The following is a 23,600-nucleotide window of genomic DNA, read 5'->3' as shown; positions in this document are numbered from 1 at the left end:
TATGTTACTAGTGGGGACATTTGTGATCCAAAAAGGCTGAGGTCCAAAAATAAGTAGAAAATTAAGCAGAGTTAAGCACAAAATGGTAGAAAATGACAACAACAACTACTGCTGCTGCTGCTACTACTACTAATGCTAATACTACTGCTACTACTGCTACTAAGAATTTGGACCAACATACACCAACTTGCTGAGCAAAGTCAAAAGGAGGAATAAGGTCCCTATTAAGAGAAGGAAGCAAGCAAGGGAAGAAATTATTTTAGTGGACACTGTTTGGAGGGGGGGTAGTTGAATCTGAGCCCTGTGATATCACTAGGTTGTTAGTTAAATTATGTCTGAAATTATAGCGCAGGGAGCTTCCTCTGTGTGACTCCCCATCCATGGCCACCTTACCTCCACGAAGAACTGCCAGCTATCACATTTGGATGATGACTGAGCCCAAGGGAAATAGATGGACTTTGAAGCAGCTTTTGTGGAACACTTCATCTACATTTGGGTTTCCTTTAGTCCCCAATAGAAAGGCCACTTTCTTCTTTTCACTGATAAACTCTTTGTGTCCTTTGCTTCACACCCTTTGAAAACTTCTCCCATCAGTTCTTCTGCTCTTACAGATAACAACAACAAACAAATGTGAGTTCAAATCTACCTTAAACGTTTCTGGTTTTGGTTTTTTGGTTTTTTGTTTTGTTTTGTTTTGTTGTTTTTTGTTTTTTGTTTTTTCCCTCTCTAAAGCATGGTTTTTCAATGGGGAAAATAGCTAAGGTTGGGAATGGACATAACAATAGTGTTTCTAAATGTGATGAAGTGAGCTTTGAAGAAATCTTCCTGTGAGATAAGGTTTTCTTGGCCATTGTGATTTCTCACAGAGACATCTAATATCAATTTACAGGCTTTCCAGTGAGAAATGAGGATGCTATATCTCTTCTGTAAAAAAATCAACATGTGACCAGATTTGCTATGAGGATGAGGGAGAACTTTTTAAGATGTCCCTGTCTTTTCTTTCCAGATATAGCATCTTTCAGGATCCTTGGGTGGGATCCCGACGCCTCTGCGGCTGCTCCAGTCACTGAGTACACAAAAACATGCTAACATGTTGGCTGCAGTATTTTTTTCCAACCCAAAAAGATTAAAAAAAAAAAAAGTGAATGGCTCACACTACTGAAAACACAAGACATGGTTAGCCAGGCGCTTCCAACTTAACACGAAATAAAAAGAAAGAAAAATGCAAAAAAAGAAAAAAATACCTACAAGGGGGAGAAGAACTGTGAAACACTGAAAATTCTATTCATATTAGGATGCCCCTCACCCATTTGCCCTTGAAAAGGGGTCCTGTCACTCAGAAAGAGCTGTTTCTTCAATGTCCCCCCCCACCCCATCCTGGCACCCACACACCAGCCGGCCCTGCTCGGCCGGCCGGCCGTGCGGCTCTGGCCCACTCCGCAGCCCTCCCCGCGCCGCACACACAGTTTCTTCCAAGTGCTGGAGAGATGGGAGGTGCAGCTTCTCCTTGACTGAGCCAGACGGGAACTTCTCACCCCGGCCCAGCCCTGGGCCCGCTGAGGGCCGGGCAGTTCTTTTTATGGTGGCTACCAGGCACCCTGGCTGCAGCCCCTCCCGGTTGCGGGACAGCGACCCTGCGCGCGCTCGCTCGTCACGTGCCTGATCTCGGAGCCCCCGCAGGGCCCTTTGTTAAGCACCGCCATCCCCTTCCAGGGCTGGAGCCGACAGGCGAGACCCAGAAGGATGAACCAACTGGACAATCCTGCAACCCTGGTTTTGCTTCGGCTCCTAGGAAGGCCCTGAAACTCGTTGGGTGGGTGCCCCGAAGCACTTAACAAATCAAGATTCCCAGCCATTTAGAGGAAGCTACTTGGGCCACCTCCAAAGTTTCGAACCAAAGGCACAAAGGGGCTAGGGGCCCAGTGGAGGGCGAGCTTCTGCGCACTGGGCATAACCATTGGGCCGACTTCCCTCCCTTACATTCCATCCTCAGTTCTCCCACCGCAGTCCTGTACAAGGCTCAACGACTCAGTGGGTGGGAGTGTGTGTGTCAAGTGTGTGGTGTGTGCATGTGTGTGTAACCAGGTGGAAATTTCAAAGGATATATCCGACACATACAGAGGATGGACCTTGAGCAAATGAACTGTCAGAGAGTTTAAGTGACTTGCATATGGGTGGAAAGAGAGGGTCAGGTCTGCTCTAAGTGGAACATCTGCAAAACATTCTAGCAGCTTACTCAACAACAACAACAAAAATCTAGCCATTTACTGTAGAAATAATAATTTTTAAAAAGCCACTAATGATTACGGTTCCCACCCGTTCCCCCAAAAGGCCAAATCCTAATGAAATAATTCAAAGGTAGGCCCCACTTCCTAACAGTGGAATTAAACAACAACAAAAAGAACCCAGCTAAACTTCCCAACCTAGCCTTCCTAAGAGCCTGGGAACCTTGCTGAGGAACTAGGTAAACAGAAGATGAGCGAGCTTCTTTTGCGCTGAGGCCATGGAGCTGGCTTTACATATAGTTCCGCCTGGATACACAATTAAATTACAGTAAATTCCTCTTTAAATAGTAAAATATGGAATGCTCTTCAGAATCCAAATATGTCTAGGGTTAAGTAGTTTTTAAGGTAGGTTTGAAATGGCTTGTGTGGAGAAGCAACCTTTAAGCCCTAAAACTATTATAAATATGCTAATTATCTGGGTGTCAGTTTATCTCTCCATATTTCTTTCTAAAATGAGAAAAGCATTCATAAAAAGCTACTTGGCACACTTTATTTTTGGAAAGCAGATGTTAATTTTTTCACGTATCATTTTATGACCAAGTACATGTGTAACATTGGAAGGCATCCAGAACGCTTCTATTATTTGCTAAATGACTGTTAGTTGAAACATATTATTCTCGGCCTAACTACGATATAGGTTATATCAATAAAGTAAACATCTGTTTTTTTTTAATGGAGGGGGGGCATGAAGAGTTAAAAACGACAGAAGAAGGAAAAAAAAGAGTTTGGGAAAGAAGACGCACCTGTGCTGTAGAAAATGGGATATTTATATTGTTCTGTGCAAAACAAAGTCCCCCAATCGGGCACTCGGGGATATTTACATGGCGGGAGATAAAGTTGAAAGCCTTTCCCGGCGTGCCAAATGGGATTCTCCCTGAGGCCTTCTGCGTGGTAAGATAACAGGTACTGAGCGCTCCTGGCGGCTGGGGCCTTCTTCTGCCGCCCCGCCCTCCCCCTCCTTTTTCCCCCCACCTCCAGCTCCCGCCCCAGGCCAGCGGGGCTCGGAATTCCCAGGCACCGCGGAAATTTCAGCGGGGTTCCCAGCCGAGAAGTACGCTCCGGAAGCGTCCTCATTTGCCCTGCGTCGCTCGAGGACGCCGGCGCCCAGGATAAGCCAGTGGCGTGATAATTAATGGAATACAATATTTATGGCCCAATGTATTGACTCCGAGGCAAGTACACCGCGTAGACAGTCCGTGGGGGTCTGGCAAACAGGGGGCGAGTGAGCAAACATAATGACCGAAGTACTTATGTCTATCGGGTTTGCTCACTTAAATCCGAGGTATGTAACATCATGATAAATATTAATATACACCTGCACAGCCCCTCAGCAACGCCATCCTAAACTCTCCCTTCCTGAGTGCTGCCCTTTACAAAAAGGCCAGAGAGGAGGGCTTTAACATAAAATGCTGCAAATATGAAAAATAGGTCACCAATAAAATTGGTCTCAGCATGGAGTGTAATTGCAACAAAGTGCCGCCGAGTAAAATCGAGGAGTGAGCTGGCTGAGGCGGCACAGTCGCGAACCATCTGGTGTGTATTAAAAGCGGTGCTGTAAATATTGCTGAGAGCTAATGCATTATCGGCTTCTATAAGTGCACACGGCCTGTAAGCTTTCCATATGTTAGAACATGTAGATCGGGTGGGAGCAAGGAAAGGTGTTCTATCAATCACCATCTTCGGAAACATCAGGTTTTGCCACTTTGGTGGAATTTTGGCCAAAACGTGTCAAATGTACATCTCCATTATCTGCCCCTCCCAGCAGCCCCTTCCTCTTGCCGCAGCTCTTCTTTCTCGTTTTCTCTAGCTTCTCTCCTGCTCCCATCTTCCAACCCCCCCACCACCACCCTTTTCTTACTTTCCACGGGGATAGGGCAGGCATTGATGACGTCACTTCACAGCAGTAAAAGAGAGTAACACACACACACACATACACACACACAGAGAGAGAGAGAGAGAGAGAGAGAGAGAGAGAGAGAGAGAGAGAGAGAGAGATCATGTGTTTTTCATCAGTGCTAAATTTTTGCCTTTTTCACAGAAACGAGCCTCCCAGCATGGGTACTCCTGTTCTGAAGATAGTAACCCGTCACCACTCCCTTTTGTGGGGTGGTCCACAAGGTGGGGAGCGGAGTAATCCTGTGCAGGGGTCTAGTGACAGAACCAGCTCTTTCGGATGAAACCAGGGGAAATGAGATTCAAAGAGCACGACTTCTAGGGAGGATTTCGCACCACAACGTCCAAGCCACCTCTACAAGCCGGCTGGAGGGCTCCTGGCTACAATGCAGTTTTGGTTTGCACCCAGGAACTTCCTTTCTCTAGCTCGTCCCTCCATAATCCACCCCCCCCCCAGTACTGAATTGCCACACACAACATAGCTAATAATTTTCCCTGTCACATTACTTTTCTGGGGGAAACAGCTCAAGTCTTCTCTTTCCTGATGATACCCCTTATTTAAGCGTTTACTATAATTACAATCTCGTCTCTTCTGAGCTCCCCCCGCCCCATATTACTCAGCTACAAGTTTTGTTTTTCTTTCTTAAGTCCACTGGTAGGAACTACCTCTATTGCGTCTATGCTGTCCCACAGAGATCACTTTTTCCCAGTTGGCCTGGTCTCTCTCATTATTTCTACTTCTTGCCACGCACCTCTTTCCCTCCTTCCCCTCTCACCTATACACTCAGAACAAACCCGAGACTTCAGTGTGGGTAAACCTGTCGGCCATGACAATCCAGGCTCAACCAGCAAATAAATAAAATTCTTACTTTCTTGGTTTTTGGCTGCGGGCTGCGTTCCCCTCCGGCGGGAGCCTCCTGTAATTATTGGAGCTATATTTCTTCCCTGGGAGACATTCGAGGGGATTTTTAGTTGGAAGTTTGTTTCTGCTGAGTTACTTTGGATCCTGGACCAGTGTACTCACAGTGGCCAGGACCAAGAGGCTCTGAGTGAAGTGCAGATTGAGACATATCCAGTTTCTTCTAACAGGATCATTTCATGTGGGAGGTTGGACACAAAGTTTGCGCTGGCTCGTGACTAGCATTCTAGTGAGAGACGTGCATATTTTAAAACAACAAAGCAGGCTGGAAAGAAGGCTCAGGGGAGGGGGGGGGAAGCTGGAAAGAAGTTACTAAGTGACAAACATCTGTCAACATGGGATAACTTGTATACCCCAGTGTGCAAAGCTATCTGGCCAGCTCTATGAAGTTCAAGGAACAGAATGTGGGATAGTCGGGTGGATACATATTTGTCTCTGGGAGACCTAGTATTTTTTTAAAGACCCCACCCTTTAAGTAAAAGGACAATTAAAACTGCACAAGTGAGTATAATTTTACAATTATGTTTTCCTGAATTAATACTGTTAGAATCTATGAAACTGTTGAAAAATGTACTTTACCTTAAAACGATGGGCAGGGAATATGAAATAATAAGCAGGGTGTCTAGGATACCAAACCATGCAGAAGAAAGGAGAGAGACAAAGCTCAAGCGGCCCATGTGCTGGGTCCCAGCTATCTGTAACCAGCAAACTGTAAAGCACAGGTTTCCACACAACATGTGTGTTGGAAGCCAAACACATCAGCATCCTTCCTTCAACAAGGAGGGATGGCAAAGCAGTTCCAGGGGATTTTCTCTTTTATTTAAACCTGGACTTTCAACAAGAGTGTTATGCATTTACAGAGAAAAACAATAACAATAACAAAAAACAAAGTTATTAAAAGATGATGAAAAATACTGAGAGGCCTCTCTCTCACCACACACACACACACACACTAGACCTCCCTCTTAACAATCATATAGAAGTTTAGGCTCCAGCGTCTACTGAGAAATCTTTTTCTCTACCCTCTTCCAGCTCTGAAGACAAAAGGAGAAAGGGCCTAGTGGTGAGAGGGATATCTCCGTTAGTTGTCAGCATAGGTCCATGGGTTAGGAATGCTAATGAGCCTCTTGGCCAGCTCAAGACTTGGTTCTTGCTTTCTCACACACTGATGCTCACACACACTGGAGTCCTGCAAGCTGGCTGACAGGCACACAGACAGAGCATCCTGCCCGACTGCCTCTCTGGCCTTTTTCCTCTGAGCCCAGAGATCGATCACTGACCCCATCATTAGGCCAAAGCTTTATTTATCTGGCTGTGCAATGATATTATCATCCTTAAATGTTATATACAGCAAATGTCTTCCTAAATCAACACAATAGGTTAGTTTGCAGAGACTAGCTTGGTCTGTCTTAAAGAAACCCCTAGATATTCTCTCTCTCTCTCCCTCCCTCTCTCTCTCTCTCTCTCTCTCTCTCTCTCTCTCTCTCTCTCTCTCTCTCTCTCTCACACACACACACACACACACACACTCTCCCCCTCTTCTCTTTTCTTCTCCACAATTGGGGGGTATTTTATAGTCTAGACTTGGGGATTTGATCCCTTGCTTTCAGCTGGTTAGATGAGGCCTTAACAGTTTGGAAGACGTTTAGACATCATTATTTAGCTATCACTGAGATTCCCATCAGGGGTTCTCTTGTCAGCAGGATCCGACTGCCTAGATCCACTCTATTCTACATGATCCGGATTTCTCAAATTCGGATAGAAGTGAAAGCAAGGGGTGGGGATTCTGATGTGCAACCTTCCACCGTGTTAATTGTTTTCTTTCCTCTCAATTACATTCATAAACCTATTTTCTGCATTGCATGTTATTTCTTTGTGCTTCAAAATTGAAACCACGTGCAGTCTTTTCCCCTCAACACACAGAATAAATGCATTGCCCCCTCCCCCAACCCATCACGTTACTATTTACATCTTGGTTACTCTGTGATCGGACCCAGAAGGAGAAATTGGTCAATTGGAACTAGGTGAGGCTTTGTCAGAGTATCTCTCAAATCCAAATCTCTGGCCCCCATCTCCAGAAAAGACTTCACCTTTTACTCCCTATTCTTCACCTACCTCTGTCCCTTGCTCAGGTTGTTGAAGCTTTCATGGGGGAGAGTTAGCAGGGAGAACTTCCGAGAAGAAAGGCTACCCAGCAACTTTGGGTCTGATCCACCCACTGTCCACTCCACCCCTCACTCTCCAGCCATTTGGTGTCGGCAGCAGTCACCTCTGTTATTCTCTGATCCAAGATCTTGGGCACAACAGAACCTGATCCCCAAGCTGCTGGCTGCTCCTTGGGGAAAGGGTCTTCCCAAGCAAAGAAGTCCGACGACAAACAAACAAACAAACTCGGAAGGGGGAGGGGAGTAGGAAAAATGGATTCCCTGACAAGAAGAGATAATAAATGAGAGGCGCTTTCAGATAGATATCTCAGACGTGAAATTGCGCCCAGCTGGTTGTGTAAGCAAACAAATAGTTTCATGTTAGGAACTCTCAACTTGTGGCTTGATGAATAGAACACGACAGAGGTAAATGGGTCTTTAACTCATTTAGGAATACGACTCTTTGGCTTCCCAAGTAAAAAGCCCAGTGATGCCACGGACCTCCGAACAGGCCCAATAAAAGAGTTTTATTGGTTCCCACTTCTGTCCCCCCTCCCTCCCTCCATATGCTTCTTATGGTCTTCTATTTGCAGGACAATTAGGTTGTTTGTTCTAAGGAATAGGGGAGTTCCCCAAATATGAGTCAGGCATTAGGAAATAAAAGGGCTGCCTATAAAGAAAATTTTCAAAAATAAACATTTTACTTTTTTCTTTTCCTCTTTCTCTCTCTCTCTCTCTCTCTCTCTCTCTCTCTCTCTCTCTCTCTCTCTTTCTTTCTTCCTCCCCCCACTACTCTTAAGAGCTGTGTTGCAGCTCTCTAACAGCAAGGCTGGTCTGTGAAGTCTCAGGGATCCTGCTAGAGACCTTGAGCCTCTACTAAGGAGGGACAGAGTTCTGGAGGGACAGAGTTCTGGAGGGACAGAGTTCTAGAAGAACAAGCTGAACACGAAAGGACCCACATTCCTGTTCTGAGTTTTCTTTCACTCAGCCTGGTCCCAAGTCAGAAATGGTGTAGGAAGATTAGGGTGTCAAAGATCATATCTTCTCATTCTGCCTATGGTCTGTAAAGGCAATATTTTCAGGTAAGGTAGTTTAAACCTATTTCAAAGTCACTGAAGTTCTCTGGTGCCCAGCAAGTGTTTGGATTAAAAGAGAACATTAAACATTCCTAAGTCGTGGTAATTTCAAGAAGGAAGTCACTTTACAAGGGTTGCCTCAGTTTCCACCGGTTCTGGGGAATCCATGTCTCCATTTTCCCAATTTTTGGAAGTAGGAGCTGGTACTTACCCAGAACGACCTCCAGACTCACACCCTGCTTCGATGGCTCCCCCTGGCGCCTAGCATGAAAGTAGCTCAACATTGTGCGCACTCCATCTGGCCACCCAGACAGAAAAGGTTCCCATCTGCACCACCTAAGCCTCCTGTTAAGGCCTGGGACCACAGAAATTACCTGAGCCGGAGAAAGCACTAGATGATCACAAGTTAGGCTATTACTAGAGCCTGTTCTCAGCACTGAAAGCCCTGAAGTTGCTGGCCCGATTCCTTATGCACCCACCAAGGGCAGGTAGAAAGCCTAGGACGTTTCCTTGGTGTGTGTGTGTGTGTGTGTGTGTGTGTGTGTGTGTGTGTGCTTCCGTGTTGTTAGTAGTAGGCTTCACCAACAACTTAGGGGCTGCAGTCTTGGTTCCTCAACATTTCCTCGGGGTGATCGGATTTGTGTGTGGTTTCTGTGCCCTGTACTCTGAAATAGAAAGTCAGTGGGCTCAAGCAGCCTTAGTGTGAGTGTGTACTGACCATAACCCCAAGTCTCCTATGTTAGGAAGGAGACTTAAGTCCATAAACACAAGTTGTTCTCGGTGCATATTGCAGGTAGGTCGGAGGTGGGGGAATACTGCCCAGGATCCCTAAACAGGCCAGTGTATCCCTGGCTCCTCTTTCCCATTCAGCTCTGGGTTTCCTGGCAGCTGGAAGTGCCCCTGGAGAGGCCTGCTTCTCTTTCCACATTTGGACTGGCTGGGAGGTTGGGCCAGGGTTTAAAAAGTCGCTGGGATTCTCTGATCAAAAGCACTCTCCAGACCCCAGGCAGCAAAAGTCAAATGACCCCCTTACACCCCTGGAAACCTGAGAAAGTAAGTGCCTTGGACATCTTGGATCCACCCTTTTCTACACGGGGGGGGGGGGGGGGCTTGGACTTGGGTCTCCATATTGAAATTAATTGAAACGTATAGTTCAGAACTATGAGAAATGTTTATGTTTTCATCAGAGGGATCACGTTGTAATGAATATATTTTCATCTCATTTCCAGAAGGCAGGAAAGGTCAGTGAACTCTCCTGGCAGCTCGGCTTCCCTCCCTCTCAGCATTCTAGCTGCAACCCACCCTTGAACCCTCACTCTGCCGCTGTGGTCAGTACAAGAGAATTCCCAATACTTCCTAGGAGGCCCCTGTGTTTAACACGAATACCTCTCTCTCCTCTCTGCCTCAGGTATCTAGACTGTAGGAAAGTGGATTAAGGCCCAGTCTTCCTGTGCATGAAATATAGCTCGTCCTCTAGTGGCCTAGTTTTAAGACCATGGTCCTACAGTGGCATCCTGCCCCATAGATACTCAGATTACTCAAAATGTCAACCAGGTGGGGCTTGCTTAAGAATCTGGGGAACCTGAAAAGTTTCAGACAGTGAACTGAAAGGACAGGTTATGGGTGGCTTCTAAAAGTGAACTCTTCCCTCATCTAAGCCTATCTGGGACCAAGGGCTGGGGGATACTTGTGTAAGAGGGGTTTTAATTTTAAAGATACGGCTTTACCAATATGTTAAGGAAGAGCTCCCTTGGCAGTGTGTGTTTTCACAGCTCCGGCTCAGATTCCATAAAACATTCATGCTCTGAAATCTGTCGTTTGCCCCTCACCTCAATGCATGCCCAGCTAGATTCCTCAAAGAGAGATATCTGTCTTCCAAGGGCCCATAGGCACTTTAGGGAAGAACCCAGTCTAACTTAGTTTCCTGACACCTAGTCCTAGTTTCTGAGTTCAGCTTGTAATTACCATAAAGTGTGTGTTGGGGGGTGCTTCTTTTGACACCCCTCCCCCCACACAGGAGAGGTCCTACTGGGACCCCCCCCCCTTGACAAGAGCCTGAGAGAAAGGTAAACCAACCACAGGTGGGTAGATCTCCAAGAATGCATAAGAGAAGCAAACTCAGATTCCGCGGTGCTGATGTCTCGGTTTGCCCAGAGGCAAGGAGAAGCAAGACTTGGAGCAGACAGTCAGTGGCTGTCCAGTCCACCCAGACTCAAAAGCTTTGAGGAGCCCTCAAAAACCCCACCCCACCCACAAAATCCTGCCATGAAACCTTTGCACACCCCTTCCAGCTCAGAAACTTTCCCACTGCCATTAGAATGTAGGTGAGCTGACACTGGGTCACTGAAGCAAGCTGTGACACCCATGTGCCTGGAAATTGTGCCTCAAAAGCAATTTGGCTTCCCCTGGCCCCTGACTCAGGGCTGTCCTCAGAAAGAATTTAAAAAAACAAAACTTCTGTCTGGCCACCAAGGCCCAGCCTTCCCCTCCTATCCCATCACATACACAGCCTGGCCTTGCCTTCAGCTTTGCAAAAGTGATGCAGTGGCCTAAGAAAAAGATACAGCCGACGGGACCTTCAAAGTCTCCTACCTCTCAACAATCCAGATGCTAACAATACTCAGTTATCCACAAATTACCCAGGAGCTCCTCTTGCTCTGAGGGTGTAGTTCAAGCAACCAGACACATGGGTTTTGCTAAATTCTTTTATTTTTGTTTAAATTTTCACTTCAATTTTAATTCTTGAAGAACAGCCTCGACAACATATATCGCACTCATTATAAGAAGCAAAGGGTTATATCAAAAATTATTAGTATAGAATCACAGGAAATCTGGTTTGGAACCAGAAAAAATACAAAACAGATATAGATACATAGACACAGGACAAATTTTTTATAATTATTTGGAAAATGTTATTTCCCCCTAATTCTTGTTCATTTTTGTTTATGCGCATACGATGTTTAAATTTTACAAAAAATGAAAATAAACACTAGTATTTTACAAAATGAATAACAATGTTCAGTGTGTGTTTCTACATAGGATTCAGTCCACTTCCATATGAGTAGTTTTCTGTACAGAATATATCCACATCCATCCACAATAAATCCTGGAAGGTCCATCTATTTTATTAAATTTCTCATGGTCCTCTCTTCCAAATTGTTTTTTTTTTTTTCATTTTCTCACCAGACACGAGGTCCTTTTTCTTTCCTTTCCAATGTACTTACAGATCAGATCCTAAATGAGTCTCTTTTTCTCCTGGTTTGCAGCTCAGGTTGCATTCCTGCAGAGTGGGCTGCTCTTGTTCCCAGCCCTCCTCCCGTCTGCCTGGCCTGCCTGGTCCATCATACCAGCATCCCCAAAGGCTTTTTAGTCCTTGGTCAGGGAGAGTCCTCTTAGTCTCTAGGGAGTCAGGGAGCAGGGTCAGGTGGGAAACACCCAAAGTCTAGGAACACTGGATGGACATGTAAGGCCAGTTGAAACTGCTCCCTGACAGCAACATATCTCGGATGAGAGTTTCGATGGGAGTTTTACCTACCAAACGTACGAAGAAGAGTTGCTCGATGACAGAGGAGGACACTGTGCGAAGAGAGGGCAATCGCAGCAGCAGTTTGCCAAAGCGGCTGGGCTGGTTGGGGTACTGGCTCCTCACGTACTCCTCCAGTGCACACTGTGATTTCTCCTGCAGGCTTTCGATGTGGGCAGCATCCGACAGGCCACAAGCATCTGCCAGAGCAGCCACGGGAGGGAGAGACAGGGAAAGGGAACAGACTGTTAGGTGAGTGAGAAGGAAAGGCATACACACCATTAATATTTTGAGGAGAAAAGGAAAAAGAAATAGAAGAAAAGGAAAATAACTCCTTCCCTCCATGCTTCTTTGCCATCCTCTTTCCCACCCCCTACACAAATAACAAGAAATCCAAGCCTCACCATGCTTGGGAGACCAGGAGAGAGGTGCACATGCACAGAGGTGCAGCCTGGCCATGGCTTTGTTTCCCCTCTTTCACCTTTGGATTAAATAATGCATGATGGTGAATCCATGTTTGCTGTGTACTGCAACCTGTTCTCTCCTTCAGGGGAGCACATTTCTGGTTGTGCTCATTAAAAGGAAAGCATTTGCCCCTTTCCCGCTTGATTTTTGGGGTGCTTGGAACCCCTAAAGAAATATACAGCCTTGGAAACAGTTTTTAAAGGCTTCTTCGAGTCCCCCCCCCCCAAGCCAGCTGACCCCAACCAGCAAGCTCAAGTAGAACCTAGATTGTATAGTGAATACACGTGGCAGGGGATAGGGGATCACAAGCTGGCAGAATGGAGAACCAGATCAAGCCTGTGCTATACCAATGTAGAATTGGAGATCAACTATATATGCAGGACAGAGCCCTGCAAATCCTCCTCGGTGAGAGTGGACACTTCTATCTTTCTTAGATCAAGTAATTGAAAACTGGTCACATCTCTGTAAGCTGTATAATAATCATGAGGACTATGGTTCAGTTTCTCCAGGCTGCAGAAAGGGAACATCTTCAGCAATCAGACACAAAGCTAGGCTAGAGGCAGCTTCTGTCTCAGAACTGGGGTGTAGGAAACTCAGAGGGAGGTGGTGGGGGAGGGAGGGGGGAGATAGGATTCCTACAGCAGGGGCCAAGAGAGAAGTGCACAAGGCACTTTATACAATAATGGCAACTGAAAACCTTTGTGGTTATTTCAAACCAACCAAAGTTCTTTGGGGTCATCTAAAAATATTTCAAGACAGCAGATTCTCCTATATCCACTAACCAGGGCCAAGCAAAGGGAGAGGAACGTGGAATCAGAGAAACGGTGGCCCTTCTCTCTCATTTCCTATGTTACTTCTTAATACAAGTAAGATGTATTTTAAAACCAGGAAGATCACAGAGGAACCCTTAGCCAGTCAGGAGGTTGGCTAGAGATCAAAGACAGCGCTTGCTAATATATACATCTGAGAAGGAATTTATGTATGACAACACCTGTAACAGAACATTGTATAATGGGGAAGTGTGACCCTAAGAAAACAACAAATTATTCAAAGCGAAATCTATGTCTGCTGTTTCCATGTTGTGTAGCAGTTCAAGAACTAGGCTTCACAAAGTACTCTGCCACCTTCATCTACAAGGGTATGGCCTTAAGCAAATATTTAAATAAAACTGGTGATATAATTCAAGAACTTCTGAGGCAAGTCTCCTTTGACCCCAGGTCCAGACTGGGTTCCTCTCAGATGTCTAATTATTGCATCCAGCTGGTGCAGTGCATCCGCATTGGTCTGAGTTGGGATGCCAGGGAGATTATTATGGCCAGCAAGACCAGGACAGGAGCACATCCTTGAGGCATTAGTACATAGATAGGGGACTCTTAGGTCAGCCCTTGGACCCGTTTTCTAGCCTAAACTTGCTGCATGGCCATCACACAGACTTGTGTGTGATGTATTTACATATATCTTGCACTGCATACATTTTCTGTCCCCCACACCAAGGGATAGTCTTAGCCACAGACAACACAATATGAGAAAGATAATATGAAATGTTCCCTTAAATATCTATATGACATCTTCTTAAATCAGCAAAACATCAGGACCCCTGGAGTAAGTCACTTCCTCATTCCTTAAACAACTCCAAGGAGAAGTTTAGACAGGTACACTTGGGCCCTACAGTGGCTGCTTTCAGGCCCTTCTCCCTTTGAAATGGAATGCCTGAGACTGAGGCTGCCCCTTCAGGTACCAGTCACCTATCCCTGGTGGTCTTTATCATCCCAGTCACCTATCCCCATGGCCTTTATCATTGTGAGTCCTAGTTCAGGCCCACCTCCACATACGACTTAATCATTCCCCCCAGTAGCAGGATTCTCCCATCTGTAGACAGACAGAATGAGTGAATCAATTGGTGGGTTGTGATGGTAAAGAGAGGTGAGCGAAGGGTATAATTTAGTACATATTTGCCCCCATGAATTATACTCCAGATAAGAAAAGGAGACAGAACATAGAAAACCCATGTCTCACTTTTTATATGGTATTGTCAATGTATTTCTTCTACAGTATAAGGAGAAGAAATTATGTAAATAAATAACCATTACTGCTCAGGCCCTCCCGGTTTAGCCTTTGTAGAGCAGAGAATATATTTCATGTTGTGCATTCAGAAGAGTTTAGTGCTCAGGAAATATAGATGTAATCAGCTGCCATAACTAGAAATCAAAGTTATTCTTGTGCAGAAAATGGATTTATTGTATTTATGTTAACTAGATGGTTCTTTTCAGAGTCAGTCTCATTTATTTGAAGGGATATTTAGGTGTATGAATTAAAGAATTTTTTTCAAAGTAAGTTCAGGTCATGACCTAGTCTTTGGATGATGTCCAGAATATTAAGGATTAAACACACCATCCGGAGGCCAAATGTGAAAACCACCACGGGGGACGCTCATGCCAGCTTCAAATACTTAGCCAGAGCAAGCCATATTGGACAATATGTCTAAAACTGTCTTTTCCATCATTCAAAGTTTCCTTAAAAGTTGGATGGCGTAGGGAAGGCTTCCTGTGAATTCTCTTCTTCCAATGAATTCCCTTCTGGCTAGCAATCAAAACAAGTTTAGTCAAAAGTGGAAATGTGCTGTATGGAAGGGGGTGGGTGAAGGGGGGTGAATTACTACTGATAGGTTTATTTCCATTTACAGATATTCTGTCTGCGATTTTCCAACAAAATAATGTTACTGTTCATGTCTCAGCAGCCCTTGCACCTTGAAGACTTGGTTCAAAAAACTCCTTTGGAAAACTTTTTTTTTTTTTTTAAGTGAAGGGACTTTTCACAGGAATGTTTTAGGATGGGAAGTTTAAAAGCAAAGGTGCATTATTCCACAATGTTCCCTGCAGCCCACATAATCCTAGGCCTGCCTCCCCCCCCCCTCTCTTTCTCTGGGACGTTTCCCAGAGAAAGACCAGCAAAGTAAAGGGTATTTGGAGAACTTTAGGGGCATAAGGAAAAGAGAAGGGAGACCTTTGCTGAGAAAACCTCTGTACAATTCCCCGGCACACACTTCTGCTTTAAGATACTTCACTGGGTGGGATTTTACAACCCTAGCTTCTCCACACTGGCTCCCTTCCTGGTGGATTTGGCTAAACGGATGGGTAGGAGAGCACCAGCCAGCCCTGGGCCTGCCAGAGTCAAAGGACCCTGCTCACTGCTTCCCAGGCTCTTTGTCACTTTTGAAAAACACATTTCCATCAAGAAGACTTGTTAAGATAAAATGCATTCAAAGTCGGAGGAAGCTATTCAATAAATCTTCCATTTGTTTTAAGTTTTGCACTTAAAACCCTTGCAAAGAATGACTCCCTCTCTCACAAGCAGACCTGCATTTGCACTGAAAGTAAAAGGGGAGGGGGCAAGTCCAAGGCTCTAGCCACCTTGCATACAAATGAGCTGCTCTTATCTAAATAAATTATCTGCTGCTCAGATCGATATTAATACTACATTTGCTACATTACAATATTGTGCAAATTTTAGTGTCATTTTAATACAATGTAAATATGACTCTCCATGCATGGAAGTCGAAAAATCTTGATAGATTATTCCACTGCTTCCTGTTTTAACAAGGCCTTGGGAAAAAGAGTTTTGCCATCTCTGCTCCTGAATGGTTTTAATTTGGCTTTTGGAGGGCCTGACTAGGATAGATTTATTAGAATGGTTTATTTGTTCTCCTAATCTAGGAATTAAAAACAATAGTGTCAATAACGGTGGTAAAATTGCAACTAACCTTGCTTATAGTGGGCAAAGCCCAAGATCCATCTAAGCAGCTCTGCCCAAGCAGAGTTCTTTCTGGCTTTGTTTGTATTTCCCTGTTACCTGCTGTCCCTAGTGTGTATATAGTTCCCTCTTGTAGGTTCCAATAATAAAAAGCGGATAGTGTTCTCACAGGCTTAGACCAGAGCCCTTCAAAGGCAACGTTAATGCACTTTCCTGGAAGTTAATTTGAACCATCTATCATAAGAGAGATTGTTAACATGCATGCTACCACCGCCTACACTTAATTTGATATTTTAAGGCATCCTTTTAAATTTCCAGTGTTTGTGTGTTTGCATAGCTATGAAATTTATCTCCCGGCCCGGAGTGCTCTCATGCTTGCGGGTTTTACAGTATTGCTTTTGTTTTTTATCTTTCTTGTTTAGATCGAATCCGTTTTTTATGACCCTCAATAACCTCAGCAACTGCAAACATGAATGGTTTCCGATAAGGGAAAATCAAGCAGCAATAAAGCGAGATTATTTATGATTTATTTGTGCGTATTCTTCCCTTTCCGCCTCTGTCTGTGTCTCTCTGTCGGGAAACTCATCCAAGGAGAGTGCCACACAGACTAGGAAGCCACCTTCCCACGTTCTCTTCTTCCTTCCTCCCACAGAAACACCGAGCTCTTGTACACACACACACACACACACACACACACACACACACACACACACTCACATGCGCGCGCGCGAACACATACACACACACACACACACACACACACACAGAGTTCACACACGGAAGCTAGACGATCCACAATGCCCTGCCTCCCCAGACACACAGTCGCCTCACTCTCGGGGCGCGCTGGGTCCAGGCCATCCATCAGGCCAGGCCGCTGGCCTCACTGAGCTTCCTCCGCTCCAAGCACCACTACGCTCCCAAGATGGCAGCGGCGCGGCCGGCGACAACCACAAACCGGTGCTGCAGACCCTGGGCAGGCCCAAGGTGGCTCGAGCGCCCGGCCTCACAGCGACAGCGGCGGTGCGGGAGCTGCAGGATGCCAGGGACTCGCATCACCGTACCCACCAGCTCCCCGCACAGCCTGCCCACCCCGCGACCGCATCCTCACCTGACGTGAACAGCACGATGGCTTTGAGGCAGCTGTACTCGGCAGAGTCGACGTGCAGCGCCTTGAGCTTCTCCACCTGTTCCTGAAAGATGCGGATGTGGTCCATGAAGGCCACGACGCGGTCCGCGGACATGGGCGAGGCGTGCAGGCCGGCTGCGGCCAGCAGCGGCGCCACGTGCAGGGGCATGGAGCACTGGGCCGCGTTGAGCACGAACAGCTCGCTCCAGGTGAGGCGTAGCAGAGACACCTGGTCCGTGATCTGCAGATCCGGGAAGAACGGGATGTTGCGGGCCCACTCGACGGCGCTGAAGAGGAGGCGGGCTGCCAGCTCGCAGATGTTCTCGATGCCCATGATGTTGTTGGGCTGCATGCACTGGCTGCCATAACGCGACGTGGGGTAGGGCTCTGCGCGCAGCAGCAGAGAAATGTAGCCAGACAGGTAGCAGTGGCCATTGAGAGGATCCCCGTTTGTGAGTGCATACTGGCCTGGATTGGGCTGGGTTGGAGGCATTCTTCCTCGCTGAACCGCTGATAAAAAGAAAGAGAGAAAAGAGGCAATGTGCATCCAGGGGGGCTTGTGAACATCGCCGAGCCGCAGCGCGCACCCAACGCACTGTGGTTCTTTCCTGCAGTCACTCGCTCCCGAAGCATCTTCTCCTGCTTGCTGGGTCTTACTCACAGATCACACTGCTAGGAGATCTAGGGTGAAGTCATCTACCCTCACCAGCTCCGTGTGTCCATCCATAGTCTGCATCCCTGGCTATTTTAGCTAGAGAAGAACTAGGCCTGACTGCAAGGCCCCTAGCTCAGGATGGCTAAGAAAGTACTACCCAACCTCCCAGCTACTAAGAAGCAACACAGATATAAATGAAATCCTTTCAGAATGATACAAATCAAAGTTTTTCCTTTAAAAGTGAAACCTGAGAAAGCCACAAACCTTAGAACACTCTTCACTTGCAAACAAGCAGCAAGTGTATAAAATGTTCCCATAATCTCTAAAGTGCTACAGAATAATTTTTAAAAGATACAAGTTATATATCTTACTGAGTTGGACTACCAGCAAGCATTACACACACCTCCTCCCATCTTCCCTCCTCCTGATTGCCCCACTATTTCTCACTAGTAAAAGAAACAGAAAATTAAAAAAATTCAAGAAGAAGTTGAACTTACAGTAGCCAAACATATTGAAAAAAAAGTAGGAACTACAATTAATGTCTGTCCTGTGCGATGCCACTGCAACCTGCAGCCAGCTTTGCCCAGTGAATGCGCGAGCTTGCAACTGCAAAAACACTGGATTCATTACCCATCTGAATGCAAAACGTAAGCATGCATTGAGTTCTTAAAGCTGACCAAAGTTTTTTTTTTTTTTTAAATGTGTATGTTTTACTTCAACTGTGCCAGCATTTTCAATTGCCATGTAAACAAAGACAACTCTAGGGAAAGTTAGGGCTACTGAACTGCCATCCCCCAACAAATTAGTAGAGCGAGGTCCATGTCCACAGGGCTGTCCTACCTCAGGCTCTACATCATTTTCTTTGGTTCTAATTCCAACAAGAGTTTCAGTGCGGTTTACGCTCTTTGAAACACAATGGTTAGAATACTTTTTCTAATTATAGTTTTGAACTTGGCAGTTATTTTTCAATTAAATGAGAGCACAATTCAAAGTTTTTTGTTTTGTTGTTTTTGTTTTTTCAGATGCCTGCACAATCTCCCTGGAGCTAGCAATGAAGTCGTCATATTTGCCTTCTCCTTGAGATCTGAAGGAATTCAATTTCTTTTCTTGTGGCATATAAAATATAATTTTGAAGTCAATTACAAGAAGAAGTAATCTACATTCTTCGAAATTGACTGGTTCACTAATTTGACTATAAGATATGTTTAATGATTGCCAGGAGATAAACTTTAACTATAAACCGCTAAATATATTTGTAAGAAAAGTGTTCCATCTCATGCCACATGAACATCAAGCATATCCAAATTAAACATCAAAAGTTGTGCTTAATAAAAAAAAATCTCACACATCGATTAAATGATGCAGAAGCTCAAGCCAGCTGCAGTCTGTGCATTATAGCCAGATCAGAAGGATCGGTAAATGCCGTTGTAAATTGTAATTTGTATGCAGTATTTAAGCAGAGGGTGGAGTTTGATGAAGAAATAAAACGAGTATCAAGCTTTAAAAATGACACTACTATGAAAGCAGGGTTCAGTCACAAACTTTCCTTTCAAAGTATAGGGGTGAAAACAAGGCCACAGCTCGGGAGGAGGCGGCCCCAGATCCCTGAAGAGGAGAGGGAGCCAGTGAACAGGCCAGAAGCCCCCCTTCCCCCCTAATTAGACCTACAAGTGCAATAAATCTCACTCCTCTTTTTCCAAGCTAAGCTTCCTAAAGGATGGTGGCAGCAATGAATCTATGGTTCAGGGTCCTCCAGCCCCAGTCCTCTCCCATTATAAATAAAAGGTACGATGAGGCAGAGGAGAAAGTAGGATGGGAAAAACAAAAAAACCAAAAAACAAAAACACACACGGAGAGAAACGGTTTTCTGCAGAAAATCAGCACCCCTCCCAAGTTCATGCTAGCACAGCCCCAAGCATCCTCATACACAAGCGGGAACGAGACACACACGGAGCACATCCAACAGAGGAAGGGAGGGATTTTTAAGCTACAGCTCACGATCCCAGGGACACAATCTTGAGCAGGCAGCGGGCGGGGTGGAGGAGCCGGGGAGAGGAGCGCAGGCCGGGAGGGGGAGGCAGCGGCAGCGAGCTGGGGGGGGGGGGACGCTGGGGGAGGAAAGCAGCGAAGATTGGGAAGCCCGGACCGGCTGGGACCACAGAAGCCCCATCCCCACAGCCACAGGCACCAAGGCGAGAGAGAAAGAAAGAGCAGGGAGGCGGGCGAAGCGCAGGGAGAGAAGCAGAGAAGAAATATTCACCTTCCCGCCTCATGCCCACTTTGAGGCACTTCTTGAGGCGGCAGTATTGGCACTGGTTGCGGTGGTGCTGGTCGATGGGACAGTTCCTGTTGGCACGGCATGTGTAAGTTAAGTTCCTGCGGACGCTCCTCTTGAAGAAACTTTTGCAGCCCTCGCAGGTGAATTGGCCGTAGTGCTTGCCGCTCGACTTGTCCCCGCACACCACGCACTCGATGTGCTGCTGGCTCTGGCCTGAACCTGGCGGGCCCTGGCCCTTGTCCCCTGCCGTGCCGGGGGTGGCGGGCGCTCCGGGCTGGCCCGGGGTCTGCGGCGTGTGCGGCGCGCCGGAGCCCGCCTGCTGCTGCTCGCCGCCGCCGCCGCCGCGGGCTGCCTGAGCTGCGGGGTTGGGGCCGCCGGGGTTGCCCCCGGCCACGTCGTCCTGCGGATCTCGCCAGCTGCTAACTACCATTGCCATATCTTTGGGCCCAGGGAGCGCTGGGGGGAGCCGAGCTGCTCGCCGAGGGCCGCGGGGCGCGCGGGCGCGCTGGGAGGGGAAGGGGAAGGGGAAGGGGGGAGGGGGAGGGGGCGGGGGGCCCACCGGGCGCCCCGGGGTCGCCGGAGCCGAGCCCGAGCCGGGCACCGGCCTCTGCCTGCGCCGCCGCCGCCGCCGCCGCCGTTACTGCCTCAGCCGCCCCGCTGCTGCTGCGCGCCCGCCCGCCCTGCTGGCGTTTTGTTGTGGTTCCTGCTGTTTTCTTTCTCTCTTTTTGCAGCCCCCCCAGGCTCTCAGGCTCCCCCCCCAACACCCCTGCTCCCCTCGCCCGCTCCCCCCGCACTCCGTTCCTGGGGGGGCCTCTCTCTCTCTCCCCCCTCCCCACCCCCCAGCGAGCGAGCTCCCTTCTCTCGCTTTTTTCTTCTTCCCCAACTTGCAAAATCAGAAATGGCACAGGCGGCAGCCGGGAGCGGCGCGGGGCGCAGCGCCGGGGGCGGCGGGCATGGGCCACGGCGCGCGCACACTCTCGCCCTCCGCCTCGCCCGCACCCCCGCGCACACACACACTCGCACACACACTCGCTCACCCGCGCCGGGCGCCCGCCCGCCCGCCCGCCCGCTGGCCGCTGGCCGCTGGGGCTACGCGCAGAGCGCGGGCTGAGCCGACATAGAGGAAGCGGCGAGGGCGGCGGCGGCCGCGGAGGAGGAGGTCGCGGCTGCAGACGCTGCTGGAAGAGCTGGCCGCCGCTGCGTGCTCCGCTGGAGGAGCCGGGGCCCGGGCGGGAGTCCGAGCTGGAGTCGGGGCCGCAGCCCGAGAGCAAGCCGAGGCCGGGGCTGCCCGTGCCGCCGTTGCTGTCCTGGCGGGAGCCCTCGCCCGGTTTCAAGAGTGCGGGGAGCTGGGAGAGTCGAGCAGGATCGGGACGAAGCTGCCGGCGAGGATCAGGGCGCTCGGGTGTCTGGGGGCCAGGTCCAGGGCCGGACGCAGCCAGCCATTCAGGAAGGCAGCGCTGGAGAGCGGGAGGCAGCCGGCGAGGAAGATCACACACTTTGCTCTTTTTGTTGTGCGGGTGGCGCCGGGTTCTCTCTGCCTTCTTCTTTCGGGAGGTGACGGAAGGGGGAGAAAAATACGAGATAATTCACGCCAGCGACGAATTCACAGCGAAATAGGAAAAAAATAAAAATCAGAAGAAAATGCTTGAGAAAATAAGGAAAAAGAGAAAGCGAGAGAGACATCCAAAGTAGGTCGAATAAATAATCCTCTTCTTTTCCTCTTTCTTGCTTCTTCTGCTTCTTCTGCTATAACACACAGAGCTAGTTAAAAAACCCTGGAGATCGCCCAAAAATGTTCTTTTTTTAGTATTTTAAATAAGTGCTCTTCAGCTGGGAACCAACACCCTCCCTCCAAAAAAAATCATATATATATATATATATATATATATATATATATATAATAACGATAAGAAGAATACTGAGGGGTGCCTCCTCCTCCTTTTTTTTCAAGTTTAGTCTTCTCTCTTCTATAGGAAAGGAGTGAAAGAGAAAAGGAGGGAGAGAAAGAGGAAGGGCGACAACTAGTAGAATATGTAAGGAAAAGAAAGGGGAGAGATAGGGCAAGAGGAGAGTGGGTGAGAGAAAGGAGAGGAGGGAGAGAGGGGCGAGAAGAGAGGAGAGGAGAGGAGAGGTGAGGAGAGGAGAGGAGAGGAGAGGAGAGGAGAGGAGAGGAGAGGAGAGGAGAGGAGAGGAGAGGAGAGGAGAGGAGAGGAGAGGAGAGGAGAGGAGAGGAGAGGAGAGGAGAGGAGAGGAGAGGAGAGGAGAGGAGAGGAGAGGGACCAAAAAATTGAATGCGTTTAAACGGGAGGACACTCAGAGCAATGTTTCCGAAAGGGGGATCTGCGCGAATGTCTGTATATAGTGAACTTTGACACTACTATTGAAACTGACACGTTTCTATGGAGATCTCTGCCTTATATGGAGCTCGTGTCAAGGAGCCAAGAGAAGGGCTGCTGGCAACTGATAATCAAAGGCGACTGACTGGTCAGAGCCCTGAATGGGGGGTGGAGGGGGGAGAGAAAATGGGAGGCTAAGGTTAGCCAAGCCTCCTGCACGCCATTGGTTGGAAAGTCCTTTTCCCCTCCCCCCCAGCTACCTACAGTCTGGGATGTCGAGGGGAGGAGAAGAGAAAGTGAGGGAGGGGGGGTGTGCTTCTGACAAGCGTAATTTACATTGAGATCGCCCTGCGCTGCTATTTACTCTGAGACCTGATTAGTATGGGTCGTGTATGGTCACACACACACACACACACACACACACACACACACACACACGAAGGGAAAGGGATGATGAGGGGAGAATGCGTTGTGATGGGAAAAAAACGAGGAGAAAGAAATTACTGTATATCTTATGAAAACTTTTCAGAATTAGGTTTTATGAGCGTAAGGAGTGGCACTGTAAACGTTAAGAAAAAAATTAATGAGGAAAAAACTCCATCATTTTAACGATTTGTGAAATATACTTGGTTTAGAATCTTAGTTCACATTCAATATAATCTTAGTCTGTATCCCGCTCATTTTATATAATTATGAAAAGCCTCCTCATTTAAAAATCTGAAGTATATCATAGTTTCGGAGGCGTAATTACGACAAAGCACACACATGAAACTGCAGCTACTGCCACAAATTCGATCCGAATCGATGATTCCTATTCATCCCAAAGATGATCTTAAAATAAACTTTCCAATCAATCCTGTTTTTCCTTTTTCATCATTCTTATCCCCAGGATGCTCAAACTCCAAACAATGCTTCAATGATTATTAATAAAGCATTTGTAACTCCTCATATTGTTGTGGGGCGGCTGTTAGTGCGGACAAGTCAGTCACAGGAAAAGAGCAAACGAACGAACGAGAAGACCGGGAAGAGAAGGGGAGGAGGGGAGGGGACAAGAAGTGGGAAACGGGGCGGGGGGGGGCGGGGAGGGGGAGAGGAGGAGGAGGAGGAGGAAGAGACTGAGTCTCTCACTCGCTGTGAGGTGGTGTGTGTG

At 47.4% G+C, this 23,600-nt stretch overlaps 2 protein-coding genes across 2 annotated transcripts in view; one reads left to right on the top strand and one right to left on the bottom strand.

The window, feature by feature from the left end:
• The window catches only part of Arb2a (ARB2 cotranscriptional regulator A), a 475,504-nt gene extending 456,563 nt beyond the window's left edge, over nucleotides 1–18,941 (top strand). Inside the window, exon 12 of the mRNA XM_085830928.1 lies at nucleotides 18,859–18,941. Within this exon, the coding sequence (XP_085687054.1) occupies nucleotides 18,859–18,917 (59 nt within the window). The 3' untranslated portion in view covers nucleotides 18,918–18,941. The remainder of the gene's footprint in view (nucleotides 1–18,858) is intronic.
• On the bottom strand, nucleotides 11,471–20,630 carry Nr2f1 (nuclear receptor subfamily 2 group F member 1). The gene is made up of 3 exons (XM_021180488.2): nucleotides 20,097–20,630; nucleotides 17,164–17,691; nucleotides 11,471–12,040 (listed from the first exon to the last, which is right to left on the bottom strand). The coding sequence occupies exons 1-3, from the start codon at nucleotides 20,548–20,550 to the stop codon at nucleotides 11,760–11,762; spliced, it is 1,263 nt and encodes a 420-aa protein (XP_021036147.1). The 5' UTR covers nucleotides 20,551–20,630; the 3' UTR covers nucleotides 11,471–11,759.
• Nucleotides 20,631–23,600: the final 2,970 nt, after the last annotated feature.

This window comes from Mus caroli, unplaced genomic scaffold, assembly GCF_978045245.1.
Source record: "Mus caroli unplaced genomic scaffold, Mus_caroli_1 scaffold_15, whole genome shotgun sequence".
Lineage (NCBI taxonomy): Eukaryota > Metazoa > Chordata > Mammalia > Rodentia > Muridae > Mus > Mus caroli.
Note: the sequence above shows the minus strand (reverse complement) of the source record. Positions and strands in the feature narration are given on the sequence as shown.